At 41.8% G+C, this 26128-nt stretch overlaps 2 protein-coding genes across 13 annotated transcripts in view; one reads left to right on the top strand and one right to left on the bottom strand.

Annotated features, from left to right (window-relative positions):
* F2 (coagulation factor II, thrombin) overlaps positions 1–26128 on the top strand; it is a 236153-nt gene that overhangs the window by 83725 nt on the left and 126300 nt on the right. The window lies entirely within an intron of this gene.
* AMBRA1 (autophagy and beclin 1 regulator 1) overlaps positions 1–26128 on the bottom strand; it is a 165735-nt gene that overhangs the window by 111668 nt on the left and 27939 nt on the right. For 6 of the 12 annotated variants that reach the window (XR_009454462.1, XM_059709499.1, XM_059709500.1 and 3 more), the window contains 4 exons: positions 25541–25724; positions 24760–24932; positions 23572–23638; positions 21572–23025 (listed from right to left, as the gene is read on the bottom strand). Coding sequence is in view for 11 of the 12 variants with exons in the window: in XM_059709499.1 (XP_059565482.1) it covers positions 21572–23025; positions 23572–23638; positions 24760–24932; positions 25541–25724 (1878 nt within the window). In the remaining variant the exon portion in view is untranslated. Of the gene's footprint in view, positions 1–21571; positions 23026–23571; positions 23639–24759; positions 24933–25540; positions 25725–26128 lie in introns of those variants that run through there. The other 6 variants (XM_059709502.1, XM_059709503.1, XM_059709505.1 and 3 more) reach the window with 3 other exon arrangements.

Raw genomic sequence — 26128 nt, 5'->3', positions numbered from 1 at the left:
TGATAGGCTACTGATCCTGGTATATTGCAAACAACTATATATATATGAAGCAAAACCTTAGAGCCAACATCAAGTGGTAGAGAGTTAGTAAATGAAGCCTTTGAAGAATGAGAAAAAAGAAATGCACAGTGGGCTGGGGTATTTACTAGTATTAACCACTAGAGCAGTGGTTCTCAACCTTCCTAATGCCGCGACCCTTTAATACAGTTCCTCATGTTGTGGTGACCCCCAACCATAAAATTATTTTCATTGCTACTTCATAACTGTAATTTTGCTACTCTTATGAATCATCATGTAAATATCTGATATGCAGGATGTATTTTCATGGTTACAAATTGAACATAATTAAAGCATAGTGATTAATCACAAAAACAATATGTAATTATATATGTGTTTTCTGATGGTCTTAGGCGACCCCTGTGAAAGGGTCGTTCGACCCCCAAAGGGGTCGCAACTCACAGGTTGAGAACCGCTGCACTAGAGGCTCAGTGCACGAAATTCCAGCATGGGTGTGGTCCCTAGGCCTGGCCTGCAATTGAACCGTGAACATCTGGCATGGAAGGGCAGGTCCCAGCTGACCTCTGGGCCCTAGGCAGCACCTCCCCCCCAACCCCCACCCGCACCCACCTTGGCCTGGTACCACCTGCTCACCTGCTCCACCATCCCACCATGGTCCCACTATCAGGGCCAGCAGCACCTCCACTGCCGCCTGCTGCCAGCGCTGCATTGCGGACACCAGCCATGTTCTGTGCCACCCCCTGGTGGTCAGCACACATCATAACAAGCAGTTGAATTCTCAGTCTCCCGGTCAAACGACCACCCGAGGGGACAATTGCATATTAGGCTTTTATTATATAGGATAGGCAAAGAAGCAGCCTTCCTGGTTCATGTCTGTTCAAGCAATGAGGTTTCTGGAATCTACAAAAATAGATAAGACCCCAGCTCAGACCCCAAACAACCCATGATTAGCCCTTGAGCTAAAACAAAGCTCAGAGTACACCCACTTTTCTTATACCCTGGGTTCATTCTGAACTGCTTCTCTTAGTGACATCTGATTTTCACTACTTCACCTCTGCAGGTTTACTTGGCCTTTTACCATGTTCCTGAGTTTAGCAACCTTCTTGATTCCTTTCGGACTCAGCATTTGACTCCAGAAATGAAATAATTTCTCCACCATTTCCTTCTGTCTAGACAACATGAAATTGTCATAAATGACACCTAAAGTACAATTAGTAGTGAAACTGCAATTTCCACTCTCCTCCCCCATTCCCCAAAGAATCAATCATATCCCAAAAGAATCACACATTAACATCCTCCAGCATGTCAATCAATACCACCCAGAAGATTAACTCTGTGGAGCCTGGATGCCATTTAATTCCCAGCATGCTAAATATTTATTCATTTCCCCCCTCTACTATAATTAGGAAGTAAATTAACTTCTTTTCACTAGCACTAAAATGGTTACAATCTCAGAGATCTGGATGCCTGCTGAATGGATACCTGTGTAAAAAGTCCTTATAGCCCTAACCAGTTTTGCCCAGTGGTTAAAGTGTCAGCCTGTGGACTGAAGGGTTGCAGGTTCAATTTCTGATCAAGGGCACATACTTGGGATGCAGGTTTGATCCCAGGCCCTGGTTGGGGCAAATGTAGGAGATAACCAATCAATGTCTCTCTCTCACATTGATGTCTCTCTCTCTCTCTCTCTCTCTCTCTCTCTCCCCCCCCCCCCCACTTCCTCCCTCCCTCACTCCCACACTCTCTAAAGAGCAATGGAAAAATATCCTCAGGTGAGGATTAAAATGTCTGCTGGAGAGGCTGCATGAAGAAAGGAAGACCTGAGACATTAAAAGGGAAAAAGGCTTCGTTGTCCCAATTGAACCTCCAAATAACTCTAACTCCAGACAGACCCAAGCAAGACCAACAGAAATTCCCAACTGAGCCCAATCTACCCAAAGAACAATGAAAGATAATAAACTGTTTTTTTAAGTCACTAAGTTTTGTTGTGTGGTTTGTTATACATCAATAGATAAAGGAAATGGTTCCTGTTCTTGTAGAACTTTCAAGCTGGTCACAACAGCGAAACTAAGTCCATGAAGTTAGCTTACAAGCCTGAAGTAATCACAGCTGTACTCAAAGGAACCTTGGCCACCAAAGCAAAACATCAAACAAGACATTTGGAAACAGACCTTTAATAATAAAACTCAGTGCAAACTTGCTCACAGTGTCTGTCCAAAGCATGAGATCTTGGTATTGGTCAGGAGGGTCAATGTGAATTTAGAAAGACTTGCTACTCTTTCCTCTCTATCCCAATCAGGCTCTCCATCTTTCTGAAACACTTCTGCCTTGCATGCAGAAGGTAGTCCTAGAATTTGGGAAATTAAAGATATTTGTGCTCCCTTCCTTATCAAGATGTAGGACCAGTTTTTCTGCACAAATCACTACAAAGGAGTGCAGGAAAAATGAAGATAATATCCCATTCCCTTGGTATAGATCAAACTACTTTTGTATTACTCTACTTTCTAAAATAGAACCTTAGTGTGTCTGCAGTAAGTGACTAATGGAAGTAACCTGTACCAGCCCTACCTCAATAGCCATTTGTTATCCTCTCTTTACAAGGCACCTCACATTCTTTTGTACTTGGTTTACTCCAATTTTAAATGGTGAGATTTCAACTACCCCATGGAAACTGACATCCAAAAAATGATACTAACAAACAAGAAAGAAAATAACCTGCAGGGAATATGTCATGGCAAAATAAGAGATATTCTGTCTTGGTTTTATTTTATTTTATTTTATTTTTGAGCAAAGTAATAATGAAAAAAGAGAGAAAAGAGCATGAATTTCTTGACCACCTAAACCAGTGGTTCTCAACCTTGGCTGTACATGAGAATCACCTGGGAATCTTTTTAAAATCCTGATTTCTGGGCCTCATCCTCCGGAAATTCTGTTTCTTTGTTACTAATGTTGTGGCCCCACCCCATAACAAAGAAACAGAATTTCTGGAGGATGTGGCCCAGAAATCAAGATTTTAAAAAGATTCCCTCCCAGGTGATCCTAATGTGCAGCCAAGGTTGAGAACCACTGACCTAAACTTATAAAAGCAGCTGTTTAACTCAGCGGTTGCCAACCAGTGGTCCACGAGGTCTGAAAGGTTGGCAACCGCTGGTTTAACTTATTTAATCCTCACACACACTTTTTAAAAAATCCTCACCCAAGTATATATTTACTGACTTTACGGGGGAGAGGGGGAGGAATGAAGGAGAGGGAGAGAGAGAATCACAGAAGAGAGAAACACTGATCGGCTGTGCCCCCTCAACTTCCCCATATGCACCCAGACCAGGGATTGAACCCACAACCCAGGTATATGCCCCAACTGGGAATCGAACCTGCAACCCTTTTGGTACATGAGATGATGCTCCAACCAACTGAGCAACTGGGACAGTCCAAATACACAATTTTACAATTGAGGAAGTTGAGGTTTAGAGAGGCTATTTAACCTGCCCAAGGTTACACAACAGAGCCAGATGAATGAATAAAGAAAATGTGGTATAGCCCTAACTGGTTTGGCTCATTGGCTAGAGCATCTGCCTGAGGACTGAAGGGTCCCGGGTTCGATTCCAGTCAAGGGCACATACCTAGGTTGCAGGCTAGGTACATGTGGGAGGCAACCAATCTATGTGTCTCTCTCACATCGATGTTTCTCTCTGTCTCTGTCTCTGTCTCTCCCTTTCCCTTCCACTCTCAAAAAAAAGAAAATCCTGCCCTAACCGGTTTGGCTCAGTGGATAGAGCGTCGGTCTGCGGACTGGGGGGGGTCTCGGGTTCGACTCTGGTCAAGGGCATGTACCTTGGTTGCGGGCACATCCCCAGAAGGGGGTGTTTAGGAGGCAGCTGATTGATGTTTCTCTCTCATCAATGTTTCTAACTCTTTCTCTCTCCCTTCCTCTCTGTAAAAAATCAATAAAATATATTTTAAAAAAAAGAAAATCCTGTCATATGATACAACATAGATGAGCTTTGAGAACATTATACTAAATGAAATAAGCCAATCACACAAAGACATAGGTACAATTCCACTTATATGAAGTATTTAAAGTAATCAAACTCATACTATATAATAAAAGGCTAATATGCAAATCGACCAAACAGCAGAATGATGGGTCACTATGACGTGCACTGACCACCAGGGGGCAGACGCTCAATTCAGGAGCTGCCCCCTGGTGGTCAGTGTGCTCCCCCTGTGGAAGTGCTGCTTAGCTAGAAGCTGGGCTCACAGTTGGCAAGCGCAGCAGTGGTGGTGGGAGCCTCTCCCGCCTCTGCAGCAGCGCTAAAGACCCCTCAGGGTCCCGGACTGAGAGAGGGCGCAGGCCGGGCTGAGGGACACCACCCCTCAGTGCACGAATGTCGTGCACCGGGCCTCTAGTAGAAAAAGAAAACAGAATGGTGGTTGCCAGGGGACAGGGGCAGGAAAAATGAATTGTTCAATGAATACAGTGTTTCACTAATGCAAAAAGCAAAAGTTCCAGAGATCTGTTATACAACTATATGCGTATACTTAATAATACAGTACATTTAAAAATTTTTAAGAGGGTAAATTTGTTTTGTTTTTAAATCACAATTAAAAAAAAATAATGTAGTCCATGGGCCTGCCTTATGCATGTGCAGCTGTCGGACAAGCCATTGGAATGGGGCTAGGCACACACCATGCTCATTAACATGGCCCCAGCAAGTAGAAAAGATAGTAAAGCCCTTACAATCAAAACACCATTCATTACAAAAAAGAGGCTGGAATCATTTGTGACAAAGTTCAAGTTAAACTCAGCAAGGAATGTTTTAATCTTCCCAATGCATGCATTACTGATCTAAGGACTTCACACTGGAAAGAAGCAATTCAAGAAACAAAGGGTAGTATAGCCCATAGGAAATTGGCTGAAGAATGTTATTTTCTGTGGAATCTACACACTTACAGAATATGACTCTAGCAGAAGATGTCAACGTCATGCTCACTGAACTTCAAAAGCAGGTCTGCCTTTTATTACCAAACTAGAGGCCCGGTGCACAAAATTTGTACACTGAGGGGGGGGGGTTGTCCCTCAGCCCAGCCTGCACCCTCTCCAATCTGGGACATCCCTCTCACAATCTGGGACTGCTGGCTCTCAACCGCTCGCCTGCCTGCCTGCCTGCCTGATTGCCCCTAACCACTTCTGCCTGCCAGCATGATCACCCCCTAACATCTCCCCTGCCGGCCCGATCACCCCCAACTGCTCTCCCCTGCCTTCCCAGTCCCCCACAACTGCCCTCCCCTGCTGGCCTGGTCCCCTCCCAACTGCCCTCCCCGGCTGGCCCGGTCACCCCTAACTGCCCTCCCCTGCTGGCCTAATTGCCCACAACTGCCCTCCCCTGCCAGCCATCTTGTGACTTTTAGTGCCGCCATTTTTTAGGGTGTGGCAGTCAATTAGCATAGTCCCTCTTTATTAGATAGGATGGAGACAGACAGACCCAGAGGGAGAAGATAGAAGTTTGTGCCTCAGTCCTGTTTTGATGCTACTATTGTAGGTGGAGAACAGAAAGAAGAGAAACCAGCCCTTCCATATTTTATTACTGTTGTGATCTCCTTGGAGTACAGCCTAGGACTGTGTGATGGTTGGCGATACACAAGAAACTGATATAGAAGGAGGCCTCAATGCAGGGCTGAAAGCAACAGTCTGGACAAATAAAGATGGAATAGTGCCACTGAAATCATTGCCCATGCCACATTATATGGTTTCTTCTGAGCTACAGTTATCTGATCTCTTACAAAATACAGACTGCAAAGTCAGTACATCAGCTTAAAGCAATTAAAAGGACAGGGTTATGTACTTTACAGGATCTGAACTAAGAAAAGTTAAGGCATTCCATATACTATGACCCAGTTCTAAGAATAATTTCACTTATGATGTAATAGCCAACAAACAATTGACTGGTATTTATATCTGGAAATCTAGAATAAATGAATATGTTAATTTTAGTAGTGTGATTGAGAAAACTTGAAGAAATATACTATTTGTTATTAAAAATATGTCATCTGTAACTTGAAGTTTTTAAAAATTAGTTTTATTCATCTTTTAGCATCTTGAATCCAAAAAGATACCAAGCAGGATCATTTATTCATGGGTGCACAAATACAGGTTTTATGAACTGGCTTAAAAATAAGATTAATTTTTAAAAATCGACATTTTAAAACATATGTAATAGAAGTTTACTAGAGCAACTGGATCTGGTTAATATGAAATATGTACTATGTCACATGCAAATCAAGGCATTTCATAGTGATATTATTTTGTATGTTTTTGAAAATATATATACCATTTTTTGACTACTTTAAATGTATACTTTCTTTCATGAATTTAATTTTTCTGCATTATCTTTTGGGGGGAGGGCTCCAGTTTTCCAATGGTGTAAACATGACAAATAAATTCCTCCAATTAAAAAAAAAATGTTAAAATCAGCAGGTCGTGCTCCTTTCTATGACATTACCACATCTCTCCAGAGTGAGCTTGTAGTGTCCTGTTAGTCTTTCCCTCTTATGGAAGCATTTTTACTATCTTTTCCCAAGCACACAATGGAGTTGAGGGGACTAGACTGCCTTGATGAAGATAAGCCACAAAAAGTTATTTTCCTTTTGTAGAGACATCAGAGTGGAATTGTCTTGGTACAGCCTAACCAGGCACCTCTACCCCTACCTCCATCTATACCAGCCGTGGGCAAACTATGGCCCGAAGGGCCGGATCCTGCCATTTGAAATGAATACAACTAAAAAAAAAAAAAAAAGACCGTACCCTTTTATGTAATGATGTTTACTTTGAATTTACATTAGTTCACACAAACACTCCATCCATGCTTTTGTTCCGGCCCTCCGGTCCAGTTTAAAAGAACCCATTGTGGCCCTCGAGTCAAAAAGTTTGCCCACCCCTGATCTATACCCTGACTGAATAGTTTCACCCATATAATGAAAGCTAACAGAAAATTACATTTTGCTATGAACCATTTTCAGGGTGCCATTTAAATATTTGACTGGCTCTTCTTGATGTTACCATCTGCCATAAATCTCCTGTTCTTCAGATTTGGGGAAATATATTATTATTCCACAAATTTCTATAGCCAATTCAGGGTTCACTTTGAGCTTACTAATTAATTACTCCATTGCAAAGACTCTTGTGATTAGAAAAATTTCTCTAGATAGTCACATGATTTCACCAATTTTAGAGTAAAATATTTAATTAAGGAAACAAGGAATAATTACTTGGGTTGTTTTTTGGTGGTTTTTTTTAACTTTTGAATAAAAAACTATCAAAGTAAAATAATAGACTCTGTTAGGATTTGTATGACTTTTTCAAGTATCCTATTATTCTGTTACTTAGATTCTAGATTATGCCTCTCCATGAACCTATTTCTTTAGCCAATTATTTCCTGACTACTACCAGGAACAGAATTTTCTGCCATTGTACAAAAGCCCTGTTGTGTTTACTTCTCTTGATTTTTAAAAATGTGACTGTGCTATTGACTGTCCCAAGGTTGCTATAAAGCTAAACATTTGTGAACAGAGTATGTTTATGTGTAGTTCCAGGTATGGTACATATGTGACCTCAATTATATTTTTAATTGTTAAGTTGGAGGATCTTGATAGGAAAATAATTATGTGCACAATTTCTCTAATACAGCCGTTCTCAACCTGCGGGCCGCGACCCCTTTGGCGGTCGAACAACCCTTTCACAGGGGTCACCTAAGACCATCCTGCATATCAGATATTTACATTACGATTCATAACAGTAGCAACATTACAGTTATGAAGTAGCAACGAAAATAATTTTTTGGTTGGGTCACAACATGAGGAACTCTATTTAAAGGGCCAGAAGGTTGAGAACCACTGCTAACAGATGACCTGTGATACTGAGGCTTTGTCCTTTAAGCTAACCCACAGATACATGAAGGCAGCATCACATCATTACCCTAACTGGAAAAGGCTTATCACTCGTAGATCACAGTGGCAGATCTCAACAAGATAGTTCCCAGGATGTTAAGTGAGCAGTTCTTCAACAAAAGCGACCTGGGGAATGGGAAATTAAATAATTGCGTTTCTCTGTCTTCACAGTTGTATTCTGTACAGTGCAGTAATGCAGTATTACTTTCCATCTACACCTGTCCTCAGGAAGGACTTCGTGGTTTTCTACCTTCTGAATGGAATGTTACAGACAATATTGAGAAATCTTGGAATAGACCTATGGTTTTATTAATGTTTTTGCTTTAGAACAATATTCCTTAAAATGAAAAGGGAAAAACAAAAGGAAAAAAAACATGCAAATGGGTTTTATTTGCCATCAGAACAAAGAAAAGAAAGGATATAAGCTATTTTGCTAGGCGAAATGATCCAAGGTGATAGCAGGGAGATAGAGGAAAACTGAGAAATGTATGTGAACATGTGTAGGAGAGGAAAAAATAAAAGAGACAAAAAGTTTGACACTCAAACACTCTGATGCAGCAAAGAAAAGGGGCACATGTTATTAACAAACTGCAATTCTCTTTCTATAACAAGGCCATACTTTCAGTCTTTTATTCCTTTATCATTACAATTTCCTACTCCTGCTCTAAATTGTCTTTTCATTTTCTAGCAGGTGACACTGAAATCAAGCATCCTTTTCACTGGAACCCACGCTGTTGTCCAAGACACTCTGCTCACAGGGAGATATTCTCCAATATTTTATTTCACTTAGTTCATCATTAAAGGATGGTTGCTTTCGCCCTGATCGGTTTGGCTCAGTGGATAGAGCGTCAGCCTGCGGACTGAGGGGTCCTGGGTTCGATTCCGGTCAAGGGCATGTACCTTGGTTGCAGGCACATCCCCAGTGGGAGGTGTGCAGGAGGCAGCTGATCGATGTTTCAAACTCTCTATCCCTCTCTCTTCCTCTCTGTAAAAAAATCAATAAAATATATTAAAAAAAAAAAAAAGGATGGTTGCTTTCATGCTGCATAACCTGACATAACAGCGATCTGCTCACTAAAGTGCACCCCAGCCAGCAAAAAGCTTGGCACCTCCACTTTCCCTCTTTGGAAACAGAGGAGGGGTTTATTAATTATTACTATTAAAAAGTCAGGCAGCTTCTCAGTTGAGGGGGCTTTCAGCATGTCAGCCTCCAGCAGCAGGACAGCCCCTTGAGGATGAATTAGGCAGGATGCAATGGGTACAGGAGAGGGTACTGCAATGTCTAGTGCCTCCCCCTGGTGGAGCCAAATGATACGGCACTCAGGAGATACTTGCTTACACATAAACATCAACACGTTTTGCTTGAACTAATGGAATGGTGGTAACCAACACAAAATTGGAATTAAGTAGGAAACATAAATGCGTAAAGTCAGCCCCGTGGAGACTAAGTTACAAAGAAAGTCCAGGCCTTGAATAAAGGGATAACTACTCAACTCCTGCCTATTGTTATTTCAGGGAGTGCAAGCCAGATCCTTCCATATTTTCCAACAGAATCCAGAAATCTGTATTTATGTGGGGAAAAACTATTTATGAAGCCAAACAAACATACCTGAAGGCTGTTTTGCACTCTCTGGGCTAACGTAACAGGCCCACACACCAAAGCCAAATTTGTGCACATGGAAATAAATGTTTTCAGGAATACTACTCCCAAGAAGAATGTACTGGATTCTCCCTCTACCCATAAAGATATAACAAGCCCAAGAGGATGGAGGGAAGCTACCTGCACAGCTCTACCGGGCTGGGACTAATTATAATAAGCAAAATATATTATGCAAACGAAACTCCATACACCTGATGTTACTGTCTTAGCAAAACCCCCAACGCACCCTTTAGAGCACTACTCTGAATAAATGCAGTAGAGGGCGATCTGAAGGGGAAAAATGATTACATGAGAAACTACTCCCATGTATTTGCAGCACACATATGGATCCCACTGTTGTCCCTGAGCACTCCAACACTCTGCGCTGACAGAAGCGATTACATCTTTTCCAGTTCTCAGTGCATATACAGAGCACACAGCCTGTTCTACACCATTTTGTCTCAGAGAGAGGGATGATGGGGGATAATTTACATCAGCCTAACTGGCACTAATCTGACCTGCAGTGGGAGAAGGGCCGCCTGTCAAGCATACTGCCCTGGAGGACCTAGAGGTGAGCATCTTCCCCAGCTTGCAAACATTCCCAAGACAAACAGTATAGTAAACAAGAAACTCTTTATGCACTTACTAGTATGCCTGCTCTTAACCATCAAAATAGTCTTTAAAGAGTCAATACTTTGGCTTAGTGGATAGAGCATACGCCTGCGGGCCAAAGGGCCCTGGGTTCGATTTCAGCCAAGGGCACACCATACTTTGGTTGCAGGCTCCTCCCTGGCCTGAGCCCTAGTTAGAGTACATGCAGGAGGAAACTAATCTATGTGTTTCTTTCTCATCAATGTTTTTCTCTGTCTCTCCCTCTCTCTCTCACTCTCTCTCAAAGATCAATGGAAAAATATCCTTAGGTGAGGCCAATACGTAGAACATCTTGTCCAAAGTAGAGGGAGAGGAGCCCCCTACCTAGGTCTTCTGGGCCCTCATTATCATACCTTCAATTACTATCGCACCTAACTCTCTTCCAAATCACGTTCACATAAAGCAGGGATTGGTAAACCACTGCCTGTCAGCCAGATCTGGCCTGCTGCCTGTTTTTGCACTGCCCAAAAACTAAGAATGGTTTTTACATTTTTAAATAGCTAAAAAAAAAAAAAATCAAAAGTAGACTATTTCATGACATGTGAAAATTATATGAAAATAGCATGTGTCCATAAATAAAGTATTGTTGGAACACAGCCACACTCATTCATTTATATATTGTCTATGGCTGCTTTCATGCTACAATGGCAAAGCTCAATATTGCAACAGAGACTGTATAGCCTACAAAGCCTAAAATATTTACTATCTTGTCTTTCACAGAAAAACTTTGCCCACCCTTAGAGAGGATATAAATAGGGATTATACAGAGTTCACAGAGGCTCAGGTTGAGCAGATGAGCAGATGATTCCTCTCTATTCCACCCTATCCTCACTCTCATATTGCCAAAGAGAGAAATGAGTTTTCTAAATACTCCTAAAGACAAATAAATCAAATATCTAACTGTTACTGCCTTAGAGTGGGGGAAGAGATATCTGGATTCTCCCAATTATTTAACAAGACCCAGAAGACTATATGTGGCCCAGAGTCGGTAATCAGAGAATGCCATACCTGGAACCAACTTATTATGTCTCCCTCATATAAGGCTGTTGAGAAGAAAAATACACAAACACCTCCAGGTGGCAGATATTCAGAATTACTAAAACATAAGTAAGTCCTTCTCAATCTTGTAGAGCACAGTCTTGAAAAGCCCAGTGCTAGAATTTATTGCTGAGAACCTTAAAATCTTATGGGAGAAGAAAACAAAAAACAAAAAACCCCACAGCATTAGGAATCCCAAATCTATGAAATTGTAAATACCTATAAAATTATGTTCACATCTTAAATGAATTAGAATGAATACTATACAATTAACCTTCATTTATCATTAACAATGTTCATACTCTTTGGTCCCATCAACTGTGCTTCTAAAAGTTCATCCTCTTTAGAAACACCTGCACAAGTACACAAGGTACTGCAGCATTGTTTGTGAAAGCAAAAAACAGAACCACCCAGATCCTACCAACAGAGAATGTGTAATTATGGTGCATCCAATTGTGGGAACACAATGCCATTGTTAAAAGAATATAACAGATCTATATAGATCAACATGGAAAAATGTCCAAACAGTAACTGAAATGTGTAAATAAATGATGGACAGAAGATTTAGTATGATAGATCCCATTTTTTACAAATAAAGGAAAAAATTCTGTAATCAACACAAATTGTTAACAGTGGTTAACACTGTTAAGGACATTCACTTTATATATCACACATTTCTGTAATGTTTGGATTCGTGAATTTGTATTAATTTTATAAATAGAAAAAACAGGCACCTCAAATTTTTCATTTATAACCCCTTGCTCACTATAAATGTTTCAGCCTCTTCCTTCTGCACAGTTTCAGTAACATGCCATCATGGTTGGGAGGTAGCAGGGCTTTGTTTCAAATATGCTACTAAGAGGCTTTGTTTTATTTTTTTTATTTAGCAACTCTTCATTTACATATTTAAGGCCTATCTATCTCTAACACACTCATTGACTCTCACTTTCTGGTTTTCACCACAATCTCAAGACACAAATTAATTTTAAAAATATATGGCCCTAACCGGTTGGCTCAGTGGATAGAGCGTCGGCCTGCGGACTCAAGGGTCCCGGGTTCGATTCCGGTCAAGGGCGTGTGCCTTGGTTGCGGGCACATACCCAGTGGGGAGTGTGCGGGAGGCAGCTGATCGATGTTTTTCTCTCATTGATGTTTCTAACTCTCTATCCCTCTCCCTTCCTCTCTGCAAAAAATCAATAAAATATATTTTTAAAAAAATACATATATATATATATATGAAAAAGCCCTAGCCAGTTTGCCTCAGTGGATAGAGCATCAGCCTGCAGACTGAAGGGTTCCGGGTTCGATTCCGGTCAAGGGCACATGCCCAAATTGTGGGCTCGATCCCCAGTAGGGGGCGTGCAAGAAGCAGCCAATCAGTGATTCTCTCTCATCATTGATGTTTCTATCTCTCTCTCCCTCTCCCTTCCTCTCTGAAATCAATAAAAATATATTTTAAAAATATATATGTAAAAAAAATAAAACTGTGATGTTCGCCTAACCCGAATTTACCCCATTTAGCAAAGCCTCTTCGATCTATTCTCAATCAGCAGCCACAGTGATCCTTTTAAAATATTAGATCATGCCACTCCACTTCCAATGGCTTCCCAAAGCACTCAGAAAAAGAGGTAAAATGTAAAAATATAAGGCTGTTGAGAAGATTTTTACTTATTTTTTTTGTAAAATCTCTTAAATGGCTTAGAAGACCCTGCATAATTTGGTCTTCATTACCTCTCTAACGTCATCTCTTCCATTCCTTCGTTGCTGTGTTCCAGCCAGTCTCAGGGATTTTGCATGTGTTTTTCCTCTCTGTCTAGAATGCTCTTTCCCCCGATATCAACAGTTTACTTCCTTGCTTACTTGATTGAGATCTCTACTCCAGTGTCAGCTTATCAAGACTTCCTCTGAGGAGCCCCCCGTTTTATTGATCCTCACTAGAGGATATTTTTTCCATTGAAACTTTTTTAGGGAGGGTGGGGAGAAGGGAGGGAAAGTGAGAGATACATCAATTGTTTGCCTCCTGCACGTGCCCTGACCAGGCCCAAGCAGAACCTGCAACCCAGGTACATGCCCTTGACCAGGAATCGAACCCATGATATTTGGTCCATGGTCTAACACTCTAACCACTGAGCACACCAGCCAGGGCTGATGACCCTTTTTATTTATTTACTAGAGGCCCGATGCACAAAATCCGTGCAAGAGTAGGCCTTCCTTCCGCCAGCTGCTGGCACCGGCTTCCCCCTGGCACCGGGGACCCGGGCTTCCCTTGCAGCCCCAGCTTCATCTGGAAGGTCGTCTAAAAGGAAATCCAGTCTAATTGGCATAATATGCTTTTATTATAGATTTTTTAAATATTTTTTAATTGATTTTAGAGAGGGATAGGGATAGGGATAGGAACATCAATGATGTGAGAGAATCATTGATTGGCTGCCTCCTGCAAGCCCCTTACTGGGGATTGAGCCTGCAACCCGGGCAAATGCCCTTAACCAGAATCAAACCTACGACCCTTCAGTCCACAGGTCAACGCTCTATCCACTGAGCCAAACCAGCTAGGGCTGATGACCCTTCTTAATACTACAAACTTTCACTCCAGCACTGCCTCCATTTAAAAATATTTTTCTGAAAAACAAATATATATATATGTGTGTGTATATATATATTTTTTACCACTTGGCAGCCTAGATATTTTATTTTTTATCTTTCTCCTAGTACAATGAGAGATTTATAGCTGTGCTTAAATCATATCTGGTACACAGTAGGTGCTTAGTAAATATTTCTCTTAACTAAATGAATAAACAAATTGATCAATCAGAGTAACTTTTTCACCAGCCCAATTCCCAAGATTGTAAGAGCCATGTTTACAGGAGGGGCAGCCCTTCTTCATACACCTCAGCTTCCTCCTCTAAGGCCTGGGTTTACATTCCCCCGAGCTTCCCTTACCTCTCTTAAAACTAACTGCTTAAATTCCACCATCAGCTTTGTCTTCTTTTTGATTTCTCAATACTTCGTTCTCTCTTTTCACTGCAGGAACAAGTCATGATTTAGCCATACCACAAAGGATTCTTCCCTATTCTTTGTCCTCTAATACCAAACTTCTGAGTAAGAACTCAAAAGTTAGGAAGAGTGCCGAAACCAGTTTGGCTCAGTGGATGGAGCATCGGCCTGCGGACTGAAGGGTCCCGGGTTCGATCCCGGTCAGGGGCATGTGCCTGGGTTGTGGGCACTTCCCCAGTGGAGGATGTGCAGGAGGCAGCTGATCGATGTTTCTCTCTCATCGATGTTTCTGACTCTCTATCTCTCTCTCTTCCTCTCTGTAAAAAATCAATAAAAAAAATATTAAAAAAAAAAAAGTTAGGAAGGGTTTATTATAACTTGAATACCAAAGACAGTAATTCTAATTTTTTACGGGCATAATTAGAGGAAAAGCAAAACTCTCTCTTAATATAAGAATTCTGCCCCTCACCCCTGTCAAAAAATAAAACCCAAATCATCTCAAAACTCAAAAGATTTGCCGAAACTGGTTTGGCTCAGTGGATAGAGCGTCGGTCGGCCTGCGGACTGAAAGGTCCCAGGTTCGATTCCGGTCAAGGGCATGTACCTGGGTTGCGGGCACATCCTCAGTGGGAGATGTGCAGGAGGCAGCTGAGGCAGCTGATTGATGTTTCTCTCTCATCGATGTTTCTAGCTTTCTATCGCTCTCCCTTCCTCTCTGTGAAAAATCAATAAAATATATTTAAAAAAAAAACTCAAAAGATTTATTCTAATAAATCATGGACCCCAAAACAAAAATAGATGAGCACCCACTTTTTCAAACCCAAAACACCCTACTTCTAAGCAAATTCAGTGAAAGCCTTCCACAGAAACTACAAGAAACATAATGTACCAATGGGAAATAGAACCTTCACACTTAATTTGGTTTATTCAAATCTAATTTGGACTTTATCAAGACTTTTCAAGACCAAGTATACCATCATTGAGACTGCAGAGAGTCTTTAAGGAGAAAAGCACAACAGCAGCACTGATTAGCAGACATATCATTATCACTGAAAGGTCAAGCCAAAGACCAACAAAATAGTCTCAAGAGGAAGCTGTATATGAGGCCGGGGAACTGAGTCGTCTGTCAGTGAGAGCCAATGTGAAGGACAGATAACCAACCAAGTGCATAAGACTTATTACAGGCTTCAGGACAACCAATATACAAGTTAAAATATGGCACAACAGTGAAACAGAGAAGTAAGTTCTCAGTCTTCTGAGCTCAAGTTATAAAAGGTGTCTTCTGTGTACTCTAGGCCAGCGGTCACCAACCAGTGGTCTGGGGACCGATGGTGGTCCATGAGGTCCGAAAGGTTGGCAACTACTGCTCTAGGCAATGCCACTCCATTTATTCAACACATACTTATTGAGCCAACAACTCTCTATAAGACTACAGGGATATATATATAATATAGTGAAGTTATTTTTTCTTTTTTACTAAAAAGGACAAAAAGGATTTATACTACATACTGGATCACAGGGGATGTCATTTCAAACCCATTTGTTCAATTCAACTACCATTTAATGAGCACCTACTACGTGCCAGGTATTGTTCTAGGTACAACAGGGATACAGACAGAGTCACTGCCTTCAGAGAGCTCACTGGCGGAAAGGGAAACAAATACTTTCTGCCACAGGTGCAATTTCATATCTAGTACACAAGCAGCAAAGAAGAGGAAGTGATTATTTGGACAGTCAGGGAAGATTTCCCAAAGGAAAGGGTGACAGTTGTGCTAGATTTTGAATAATAAATTATGTATACTCCCCATCCAAAGAAATTGGGAGGGTTTTAGATAAATAAACCCTTTAAACCAGTTAATCCAGTGGCACAGAAAAAGTACTCAAGTTGGTCCTAGTCAGTTCGGCTCAGTGAATAGAGCATCGACCCTTGGACTGAAGGGTCCTGGGTTCCATTCTGGTCAAAGACATGTACCTTGGTTGCAGGCTCAATTCCTGGCCCTGGTCAGGGCTGTGTCTCTCCCTCTCCTTTCCACTCTCTCTAAAAACCAACGGGAAGCCCTTGCTGGTTTGGCTCAGTGGATAGAGCGTCAGCCTACCAACTGAAGGATCCCGGTTTCGATTCCAGTCAAGGGCACATTCCTGGGTTGCAAGCTCGATCCCCAGTGGAGGATGTGCAAGAGGCAGCTCATCAATGTTTCTCTCTCTCTCTCTCTCCCCCTCTCCCTTCCTCTCTGAAATCAATTAAAATATATTTTTAAAAATAAAATAAAAACCAATGGGAAAATATCTTTGGGTGAGATTAACAACAACAAAAATATTCAAGTTGGATCCTACTCTGTATTATAATCAAGCTATGAAAACTGGTACCTTCCTCATTTCTAGATTCCTTTTGCCTCTGTGAACCTACAACTAGCCCTGCAGACATATCCAATTATTTCTATCAATGATGTTTCTGCTAAAAGTTCCCTGGAGCATCCCCATGTGAGCAACAGAGCTGAAGGATCAAACAAGTTAGTGGGCCTATGAAGCTTCAAGAGGCTTCAGATTGCTCCAAATTCCAAAGCAATTCCCTTACAAAAGTCTAAAACAAACAAACAAACAAAAAACACCCTTAGAAATCTAATGAGGGCTTCCAACTCTAACCTTCGATGTTTTAGGCCAAATTTTATGCTACAACCAATGTCCTCCCCAATCTTCATTGATCATAAGGGAAAAGTAAAAATCAAAGACAACAGTACTCAGAACACACTCAATCCTACTAAATACTTCAGACCTAACGCCTTACCTATCTAGAAAAAGAATGGAGAAACAATTTATTTGGGGAAGATTTAGTCCAATTTTGATCTTTCACTTGTTGGGATTTAATAGTGAACCTCCCTAACTGGGATCACTGACAAGCATGTCAACCTCACCGCTGGCAGGCCACATGCTTCGTAGGTCTATGCAACATAGACCATCTGGTACACTAAAATACACGCTGCTGCTTAATACTCTCACTATTTGTAACACTATTAATTCTATCAGAAGCAACAAGGATCAAAACATGCCTCTTTAGTCTCTCCCCCACTGCAAGGCCAAAGAATAAACCCTCTCCCTTCAGTAGCCAGTGTACACCTTTTTTCCCCCCTACCATTCTAGACTAGTGGTGGCAGCAGCCCAACACTGACACCTGCTGGGGAAATACAAGCAAGGGCTTGTACTGTGCTGTGATCATCAGCTCAAAAATGTCAGGGCCCTTTAGAAGTAGTAGAAGATGCCAATTAGCACCTGTTTGTCTTAGTGACTTATACTAGAATGTAGCCATTCAATTCATGAGGAAGTGATGGCCCTTCTTTAAAGGGTGTGCACTTATAAATTTTAAAATATACCTCATTTTTTAGTAGAATGTCAGCATTCATGGTATACCTCATCCTCGCTCATCTAAAAGTGACTCCTTACATAATGTAACTTACTGTATTAATATACAATTTTACAATAACCATGCATTTGTTATATATTTTAAATTTTTAAAGCATATATGCAAAATTGTTTACAAGATGACAAAGGACTTCATTTTCTACAATATACATTTTTTAATGCTATAACTTTGTTTAAACCACACACATAGTACTTTTTCTCTACAAAAATTTTTGGTAGATCCTTAATAGTTTCTGGATTTTATTTTATTTTTTAAATCCTCACCCGAGGATATGTTTTTATTGATTGTAGAGAGAGAAACATCGATCATTTGCCTCTTGCATATGCCCTACCTACAGATCAGGCCAGTGACCTAGGTATGTGCCCTGACTGGAAATCGAACCCACAACCTTTTGGGTGTACAGGATGACACTCCAACCAATTGAGTCATCCAGCCAGGGCAGTTTCTGGATTTTATTTACTTATTTAAATGGTTTTTTAATTGGTTTTTTAGAGAGAGAGAGAGAGGAGAGAGAGACAGAAATACCCCTGAGAGGCAATCATCAATCAGCTACCTCCTGTACACCCACATGTGCCCTGACTAGGAATCAAATCGTTGACCTCTTGGTGCCTGGGACAATGCTTAACCAACTGAGTGACACGGGTTGGGCCAGTTTCTGAATTTTAAATTGGCTAACTTTATTAAGAAGTAATCATGCCCTGGCCGATTTGGTTCAGAGGGTAGAGCACTAGCCTGTGGACTGAAGGGTTCCAGGTTCGGTTCCGGTCAAGGGCATGTACCTTGGTTGTGGGCACACATAGTACTTTTTCTATGTGTGCAGGAGGCAGCTGATCGATGTTTCTAACTATCCCTCTCCTTTCCTCTCTGTAAAAAATCAATAAAAAATATTTTTAAAAAAAGAAGTAATCATTAATATTTTAGTCACATGTGGCTAATTACATTTAAATTAAAGTTTAAAAATTTAAATGTAGATCCTCAGATAACATTAGCTGCATTTCAACCTTTTTGAATGCCTTCTGTATGTCAGGAACTGTGCTTGCTACCTTCTCAGCTCTCCTGACAAAGAGGAAGAACAGGATCCACAGTTGGCTAGTGGCTACTGTCCTGAACAGCACAAATACAGAACATCTCATCATTGTAGAAAGTTTTCGTGAACAGCATTTCTTGCAGTGGTTCTCAACCTTCCTAATGCCGCGACCCTTTAAAACAGTTCCTCATGTTGTGGTGACCCCCAATTTCATTGTTACAAATTGAACATAATTAAAGCATAGTGATTAATCACAAAAACAATATGTAATTATATATGTGTTTTCCGATGGTCTTAGGCGACCCCTGTGAAAGGGTCACAACCCCCAGGTTGAGAACCGCTGCAAGAAACACGTTGGATTACTTTCAGACAAATTATATAACATCTAGGTGGGGGATTGGATAGGAGACAAAAATGAAATAAGTCTGGCCAAATATTAATGTTTTAAAATCATGTTTACTATACTTTTCATTTTTATGTTTAAAGATTTTCATAATAAAAAAGTTAAAAGAAAGGAAAAATAAATAAAAAATGGCTTGCCTAAAGAGGAGATTGTCCCATTAGGAATACATCATGGAGGACAGCTTGGAAAAATCTTCAGTCATCAAACCAGAGTTCAAATCTGTACTCAGTGACCTATTATGGGACCTTTAACAAGACACTGGACTTCCCTGAGCCTCGCTTTGTTCAACTGTAAGATGGGAAATTTAATACCTGCCTTGCACAAAGTTGCTGTGGGAAATAGAAATAATCCATGCAAAGCAAGAACATACTACCTAACACATAGTAGACCCTCAGTAACTGATGTCTCTATTATCAAACAGCAGAGTTTACTTTAAACCATGTAGGTATTTCTCAGAATAACAATGAAGAGGTCCTGTTGGAAGAGGATGGACAAAGGCTGAGCAGAAGCCCACTACTGCTCTGGAAACAGACACTGGTAGGCTTTTAATGTAGTAAATCAGTGGTTCTCAACCTGCGGGTTGCGACCCCTTTGGGGGTCGAACGACCCTTTCACAGGGGTCGCCTAAGACCATCGGAAAACACATATATAATTACATATTGTTTTGTGATTAATCACTATGCTTTAATTATGTTCAATTTGTAACAATGAAATGGGGGGTCACCACAACATGAGGAACTGTACTAAAGGGTCGCGGCATTAGGAAGATTGAGAACCACTGCAGTAAATGAAGACAATCCTTTTGTGGCTACCTTTAATAAACTTTTTGAATACCTTCTATATGTCCGGAACTGTGCTTGCTACCTTCTCAGCTCTCCTGACAAAGAGGATGAACAGAATCCAAGACTCGAGATGTAAGGTAAAATATTCCAAAGCCAGAATTTTGGAAATGTTAATCCAGAATTGGCCTCAATCACATGGGCATAGCAACAACCGCTATTTTTTTATCTTTTATGTCCAACCAAGTTCCCCTGTTCCCCTTAGGAACCACCTACTGTCTTGCATATATCATGCTCTTCCTCCCCTAGTATGGACTGTTCCCCTAAAATAAAAGTTCTCTCTCTCTCTCTCTCTCTCTCTCTCTCTCTCTCTCTCTCTCTCTCTCTAAATCCTACCCATCTTTCAAGACATGATTTTGTAATGCTTTCTTTGATTCTTCCCTTTTTCTGAAATTATACTACATTTAATCTCAGAAACTTACAATAAAGCATTCAGTTCCCTACATTTTTTATATACTTTCATGTAAATAAGGCTTGCTCTACAATAACAATGTATATTCCCAGTGGGCAAAAACCAGGTATTTGCTTCTTTTGGGATCCCCACAGTGCCTAGCACAGTTTTGGAAAAATTGTAACCATTCAACAAGTCCTTATTAACTGGGTAACTCTCTAAAGCATCCTCCCAAAATAACAAGTACATTATGTGCACAATCCATATTCCTTCCCTTGCTAGAACCTTATGTCAGAGAAATTTCAGTGGCTTAAACAGAGGATATAATGCAGAACAACAATGCTGCTTGGATTCAAAAGGCAGAGTCTGGTAGTTGGTGATTACACTAGATTTGAACTTTACATAACTGCAGAAAGAAGACCCTAATAAATCAAGATAGATGCACACACAGCCACACCTTGAACATGTGGTGGGCTATTTACTATACCCACTCAGTTTCTTCCATGAAACAGTTGCCTGAGATGCCGATCTGAGTATGGAGAGGCCTTCCTTCTATGAATTATTCTTCTTCCCCACACTGAGGTAAATGTCCATCTGGAAGATCTACTCAAAAAATCTTAACTAAGCAACTAACTTGCTGTCCAAAAAATATATTTATCTCAAAAAATATGAACTATCTTCAACATATATATTATTTTCCTTTCTGTCAAGCTGCATTGCTCCAAAAGATCAGATTTAACAGCTGAACACAAGGCAACACAAGAAGACCCAATACACTAATCTGCCCCAAGCAGGGTTTTCTTTTACTACTAATTTCTAAACATACTGGGACATTTTCTTGTTTCATAGCCCTGAATATACAATCCTTCAAGAAGTTAAAAAAAGCCAGGCAGAGGGCGTCAATGGTTCTATCTCCTCTTCAACTCCTCATGCCCCTCCAACCTAATCTACACTCTCCTTTAAGGTTAAGGGTCACAAGAGCTTAACCAGAAAAGGAGCTAGTAGAGCCAACTGACTCATATTGCTAGGCACTATCTTCTCTCCGCCACGAGAGCATGATTTTCCAAGAAGATGCAATGGAAGCAGGGAGAGCCAAACCAAATGCATGGGTCTCAGATGCTCCAGATGCAGCCACAACATCTGTAGGACTAAAGGAAGAGATATAAGGAGAAGAGTAAGGGATGTAAGAAAGGACAGAAAGCGCCTGCTTACCTCCTGAGTGAATCTTCCTCAGAACTTTCCTCAGGCATATCCTGATGTAAGGCCTCCTGTGATACAGTTCCAGTTCTGCTGGACTGGGTGTAAATTCTTTCCCAGTGGCCTGTCTCCTGGTTGAAGGCCACCCCCACAGTCCTCTCCTCCTGCGGACTAGCAGAGCTGCTCAACTCCAGCCTGCTGGAGCTGGGCGTATGGCCCTCAGTCCGCTCAAGAGGTGGTAATTGGCTGCCACTCGATGGCATGCCTTCAAAGGTACTGGAGACCTGCCAGGAGGAGCTGGCCTCGCCAGAGGAGTAGTTAGGTGTGGTTCTTTCCCAACGCAGGGTATCGTTGTTAAAGGTTAGCAGATTGTGGCAAGCACGACAGTGGTTCAGGTGACCACGGGACAGGTTGGAGTTGTTCTCACTGCTGTGTGGGGTGGGCTGGTGGGAGGGGCCTGGCCTCTCAGATTCAATGTTATTATTGAGCATTTCCTGGGCCTGTTGGGTCTGGGGGGGTTCCCCATTCAGGCTCTGGTCCAGCTCCTGAAGCCGGTCATACTCCAAAAAGAAGCGTCTCAGGTCACATGGAAGCTCATGGCGAATGCTGCCTGAGTTGTTTTGGCTGGAGCCATTCCCTCCATCTGACTCAGTTGCCAACCCTGAAGCTGGAAAACCCCTCCCTTCTGTGGCTGAAGTGTACACAGATGCTTGAGAGCCACCTTCCTGCTGCCTCAGCACAGACAGCAAAGTCACCGAAGAGGCACTGGTCCTGGGCGGGGGCATGGATTCCGCCTCAGAGCGGGAGTTCAGACTGAGCACTGTCCGGGTCCATTCAGATCCTGTCAGTCCGGGAGCTATTTCTCGGTGATACCTAGAAGGGTGGCTAGACAAAGGGCCTCCCAAAGAGCGACGGGTGGGACCCAGACTGAGGTTGCGGAGCGTGTTGCCGGCAGTGCTGCTCTGGACTGTACTGAAGGCAGACGGCCGGTTCAGGAGGCCCTGGTCCTGCTGCGTTGATGAGGCCTGCTCCGGGGGATGGAAGGGCTCGGTCTGTACAAAAGAAAAGGAAGGGGTAGTAGCCCTGGCAGAAGCAGGGGGAACACTGTCCTGGTGTGGCAAGAGGGAAGGAACTCGAGTGCCAGAGCAGCGGCTGCAAAGGCACAGGATCCCAAGGTGCTGGCAGCACTCAGCTGTGGGGTAACTGACCCGCTGTCGGAGCCTGATGTAAGCGGAAGTCCTGGGGCGGTCCATGGAGGGCTGAGGGGGAGGCGGTGGGGGTGAGGGGGTAGCAGACTCTTGCACTGTGCTTTGCTCTCCCACCTGGATGCCAGAGGAGCGAGAGGACAGCATGTGCAGGAAATTGTGGAGGAGAGGCGTCCGGCGAACTGGCTGTGATTGCAGCAGGGCACGCTGTCGGTAGTGAGATATTTCTGTTCCATCTATGGGGATCTCTGGTTCATCATCACCCTGCAGTGTGGACCAAGGTGAGACGGAGGCAGAGCAAGACAGTTAGGTAGAACCTTTAGGTAAACCAAGAAAAGCTACTGATAATCATCCAAGAAAAACTTTCACAGACAAGCAACAACTCCACCTCTGAAGTGCTGAGAACTGGCTTCAGATTCAGAATCATCATATGGTATTAAATTATTCCCTTCCAATTAACAACATTTCTGAATGAGTACAGCGGGCAAAACAATTCTCTTAAAAAAGACATCTTCATAACACAGAGGCAGTGAGGAGAAGCAACATGTTAACCAGCCAGAGGCACATGAATGACATTCTATCCAACACTGCCTGGTTACTTCTAATGATGGAATCACTCGGGTTTCGGAATTGAATCCCCTATCATGATTATGGCTGTAACTTTGAATACAGTCTGAAGCTAGTTTTGAATACTGACTGGAGAGAAACACTCGGGCATTGAAAATTTAAGTCTAATACAATCAGAATTACAACACTAGTTTAAAAAATAAGCCACAATTTAGATGGAGTTGGAAATGCTGACTAACTTACCTGCTGATTAGAGGGGTTAACAATTGCTGTGAGTAAGTAGTGTCCAAGAGGATCAAATCTCACCAGACTGAAAACAGAAGAAGAGACAAAGACATGCATAGAGATTATGCTAACTTAGAAGAGGAAATGTGTACAAATTTATAGCAATCAATACTGTAATGTCAGATTACTTCACCCTAGAGATTTTCAAAACTTTCAAAGAAATTACAATAGTCAAGTTCAATACTTCTTATCTCCTTATACTTGCCAAAATATGGGAATCTGTATCAAAAAAATAATTCCAAAAAATACCTAGACTTCATTCCAGGAAGCAGCTACATTAAGCACACATTTGCTCATATCTATGAGCTCATCATAATAGCAAAGCATAGAATGCTCCCAAACTCTGTCACAAGTTCAGTTCCTCCCTTATATGGTAGCTACACTGGCAAGAAGCATGAGTTCTGGTGACAATGAACAGTTTCAGCATCAAGTAATTAACGGAGTCTATAAGTTAGACTAGACTAGCTTATATCCAATTCTAATGCCAAGAGAGCCAAAGGAAAACTGCATCAGCTTTAATTCAGACAATGTGTGTTTTGATCTTGAGGGCTAAATAAAAATCAACTGGCATATTTGATGCATACTTACATCTCCCTCTTGCAGTTTGATAAACACAGATAACTAGGGATGAACAATTATCCCTCAAGCTACCCACAACCTGAATACCTTTCAGATCTCTCACAAAAAAGGGGCTCTTCCAAACCCAGATAGCTTTGAACCTAAAAAAGATTCTAATGACCCCAGTTTTCAAAGACCAGAAGATAGGCCAATAATGAACAGTTAAAATGAACAAAATTAACTGCTTCCCAGCTGACTGGCCAGCTGCTGAAAGGGCAGGAGGAGCACCCTGGCCGGTGTGCTCAGTTGGCTGGGCATGAACCTGTGCACTGAAAGGATGCTGGTTGGATTCCCAGTTAGGCACATGCCCAGGTTATAGGCTCTATCCCCGATAGCAGGCATGCAAGAGGTAGCAATTGATGTTTCTCTCTCTTCCTCTCTCTAAAAATCAATTAAAATTCTTAAAAAAAAAAAAAAAGGCAGAAGGAGCTGTAGGGATAACAATCTGTCTCCCAGGTGAAAGCCAAGTGTAAATGTTCTCTACCATGCTAATCTATGCCAGGCATCACTGGTGGACAGAGGACTCACCGGACCCGTTCCATCTCGCTAGCTGTCTTCACCACAGCAAAGGGCTCCCTTCGGCTCCAATCCCAGAAGTGGATCTCATTGGCAGTGGCAATCAGAAGGAGCTGAGCCGTAGGGTGGAAAGCCAGAGAGGCAATGGCATTGTTGCTATCTGTGAACCAGCTTTCACTGCCACCCTATGAATGAACCAATCCCAAATATTCTCAGGTTACCAGCTGCCAGCAAACTGAGATGTCAAATTCTCAAAAGGTCCACATTTAAGGTAAAATTACTATGGCAGGGCATCCTTTAAATTTGTCCTCTGTAAAACGACATAGAAAATCAGCGATCGAGCAGTGTCACCAATTTATTAGAAAAATATTACTGTCAGTTCAGTTCTCCAAGTCTTCTACAAGCCATCAGCAACAAGCATCAGTACAGCTCCTATTTCTGAAGCCTGGGAAAACTCAAGCTTGGCGCATGACACGGTGTACAACCCACTAGCCATTCAGTAGGACAAGGAGCATATTGCTTTGAGGATCGTAATCACAGTACTGTATAATCCATGCTATAAGACAACAAAAATCCATCCTGAACACATGGTAGAGCATGGACGGATGGAGAAACAGTTAAATAGGGTATTCATCACAGAATGGAGGCTAGGCTTGCTATCATTTAAGTGGGTAAAGACTACCACTTACTTGGATGTAGTGATAAGAACCTGGCTAGTCTCTCCTCCAGAATTAAGAACCCAATGGTAAACAAGTCTCTGAATTGAGAATACCAAAGACAAGGAAATACTTACGTGTAAATCCCAAATCCTAACCTCCCCATCCAGGCAGCCAGAAGCAATAAGGCCTGAGATGGTGGGATGGAAAGTGACACACCATGGAGTACGACGGTGTCCAATCAGTGAATGAACACACTTGCCAGTCTTCACCTCCGTAATATAGATATTATGGTTCACATGGGTGGAGGCCAAGAGAGTCCTAGGAAATCAGAGTACAAAGTCAATGTGAAGCATGTGGGGGGGGAACAAACTATCAGCTTTGGGTGACACAGAAAATTTATACTATTCCTCATCCCAGGACAAAAAAAACTACACCTTGGGCATTACCAACAGCAGAATTCTGATCTTTAAAAGCTTCTGAATTCTCCACCCTGTCCCCAAATGATACATAACCCCTTCTGAGAATATATTTTCTAGCTGGGAAACTATCACACCATTGGTGGCCCATACTGCACACGCAAGGGATGATTATTGAAAAACTTTCCAAGTTTTGTGCCTCAATTTTCTTTGCTTATTCCTACTATTTTTATGGTTATAACTGTTCGTCTACTTTCTTTCCCTTTCTGATACACTGTCAAAGCTCTGTTCATACAATGCTTCAAA

Source organism: Myotis daubentonii, chromosome 9, assembly GCF_963259705.1.
Source record: "Myotis daubentonii chromosome 9, mMyoDau2.1, whole genome shotgun sequence".
Classification (NCBI taxonomy): Eukaryota; Metazoa; Chordata; class Mammalia; order Chiroptera; family Vespertilionidae; genus Myotis; species Myotis daubentonii.
This window is presented reverse-complemented; position numbering and strand designations above follow the sequence as displayed.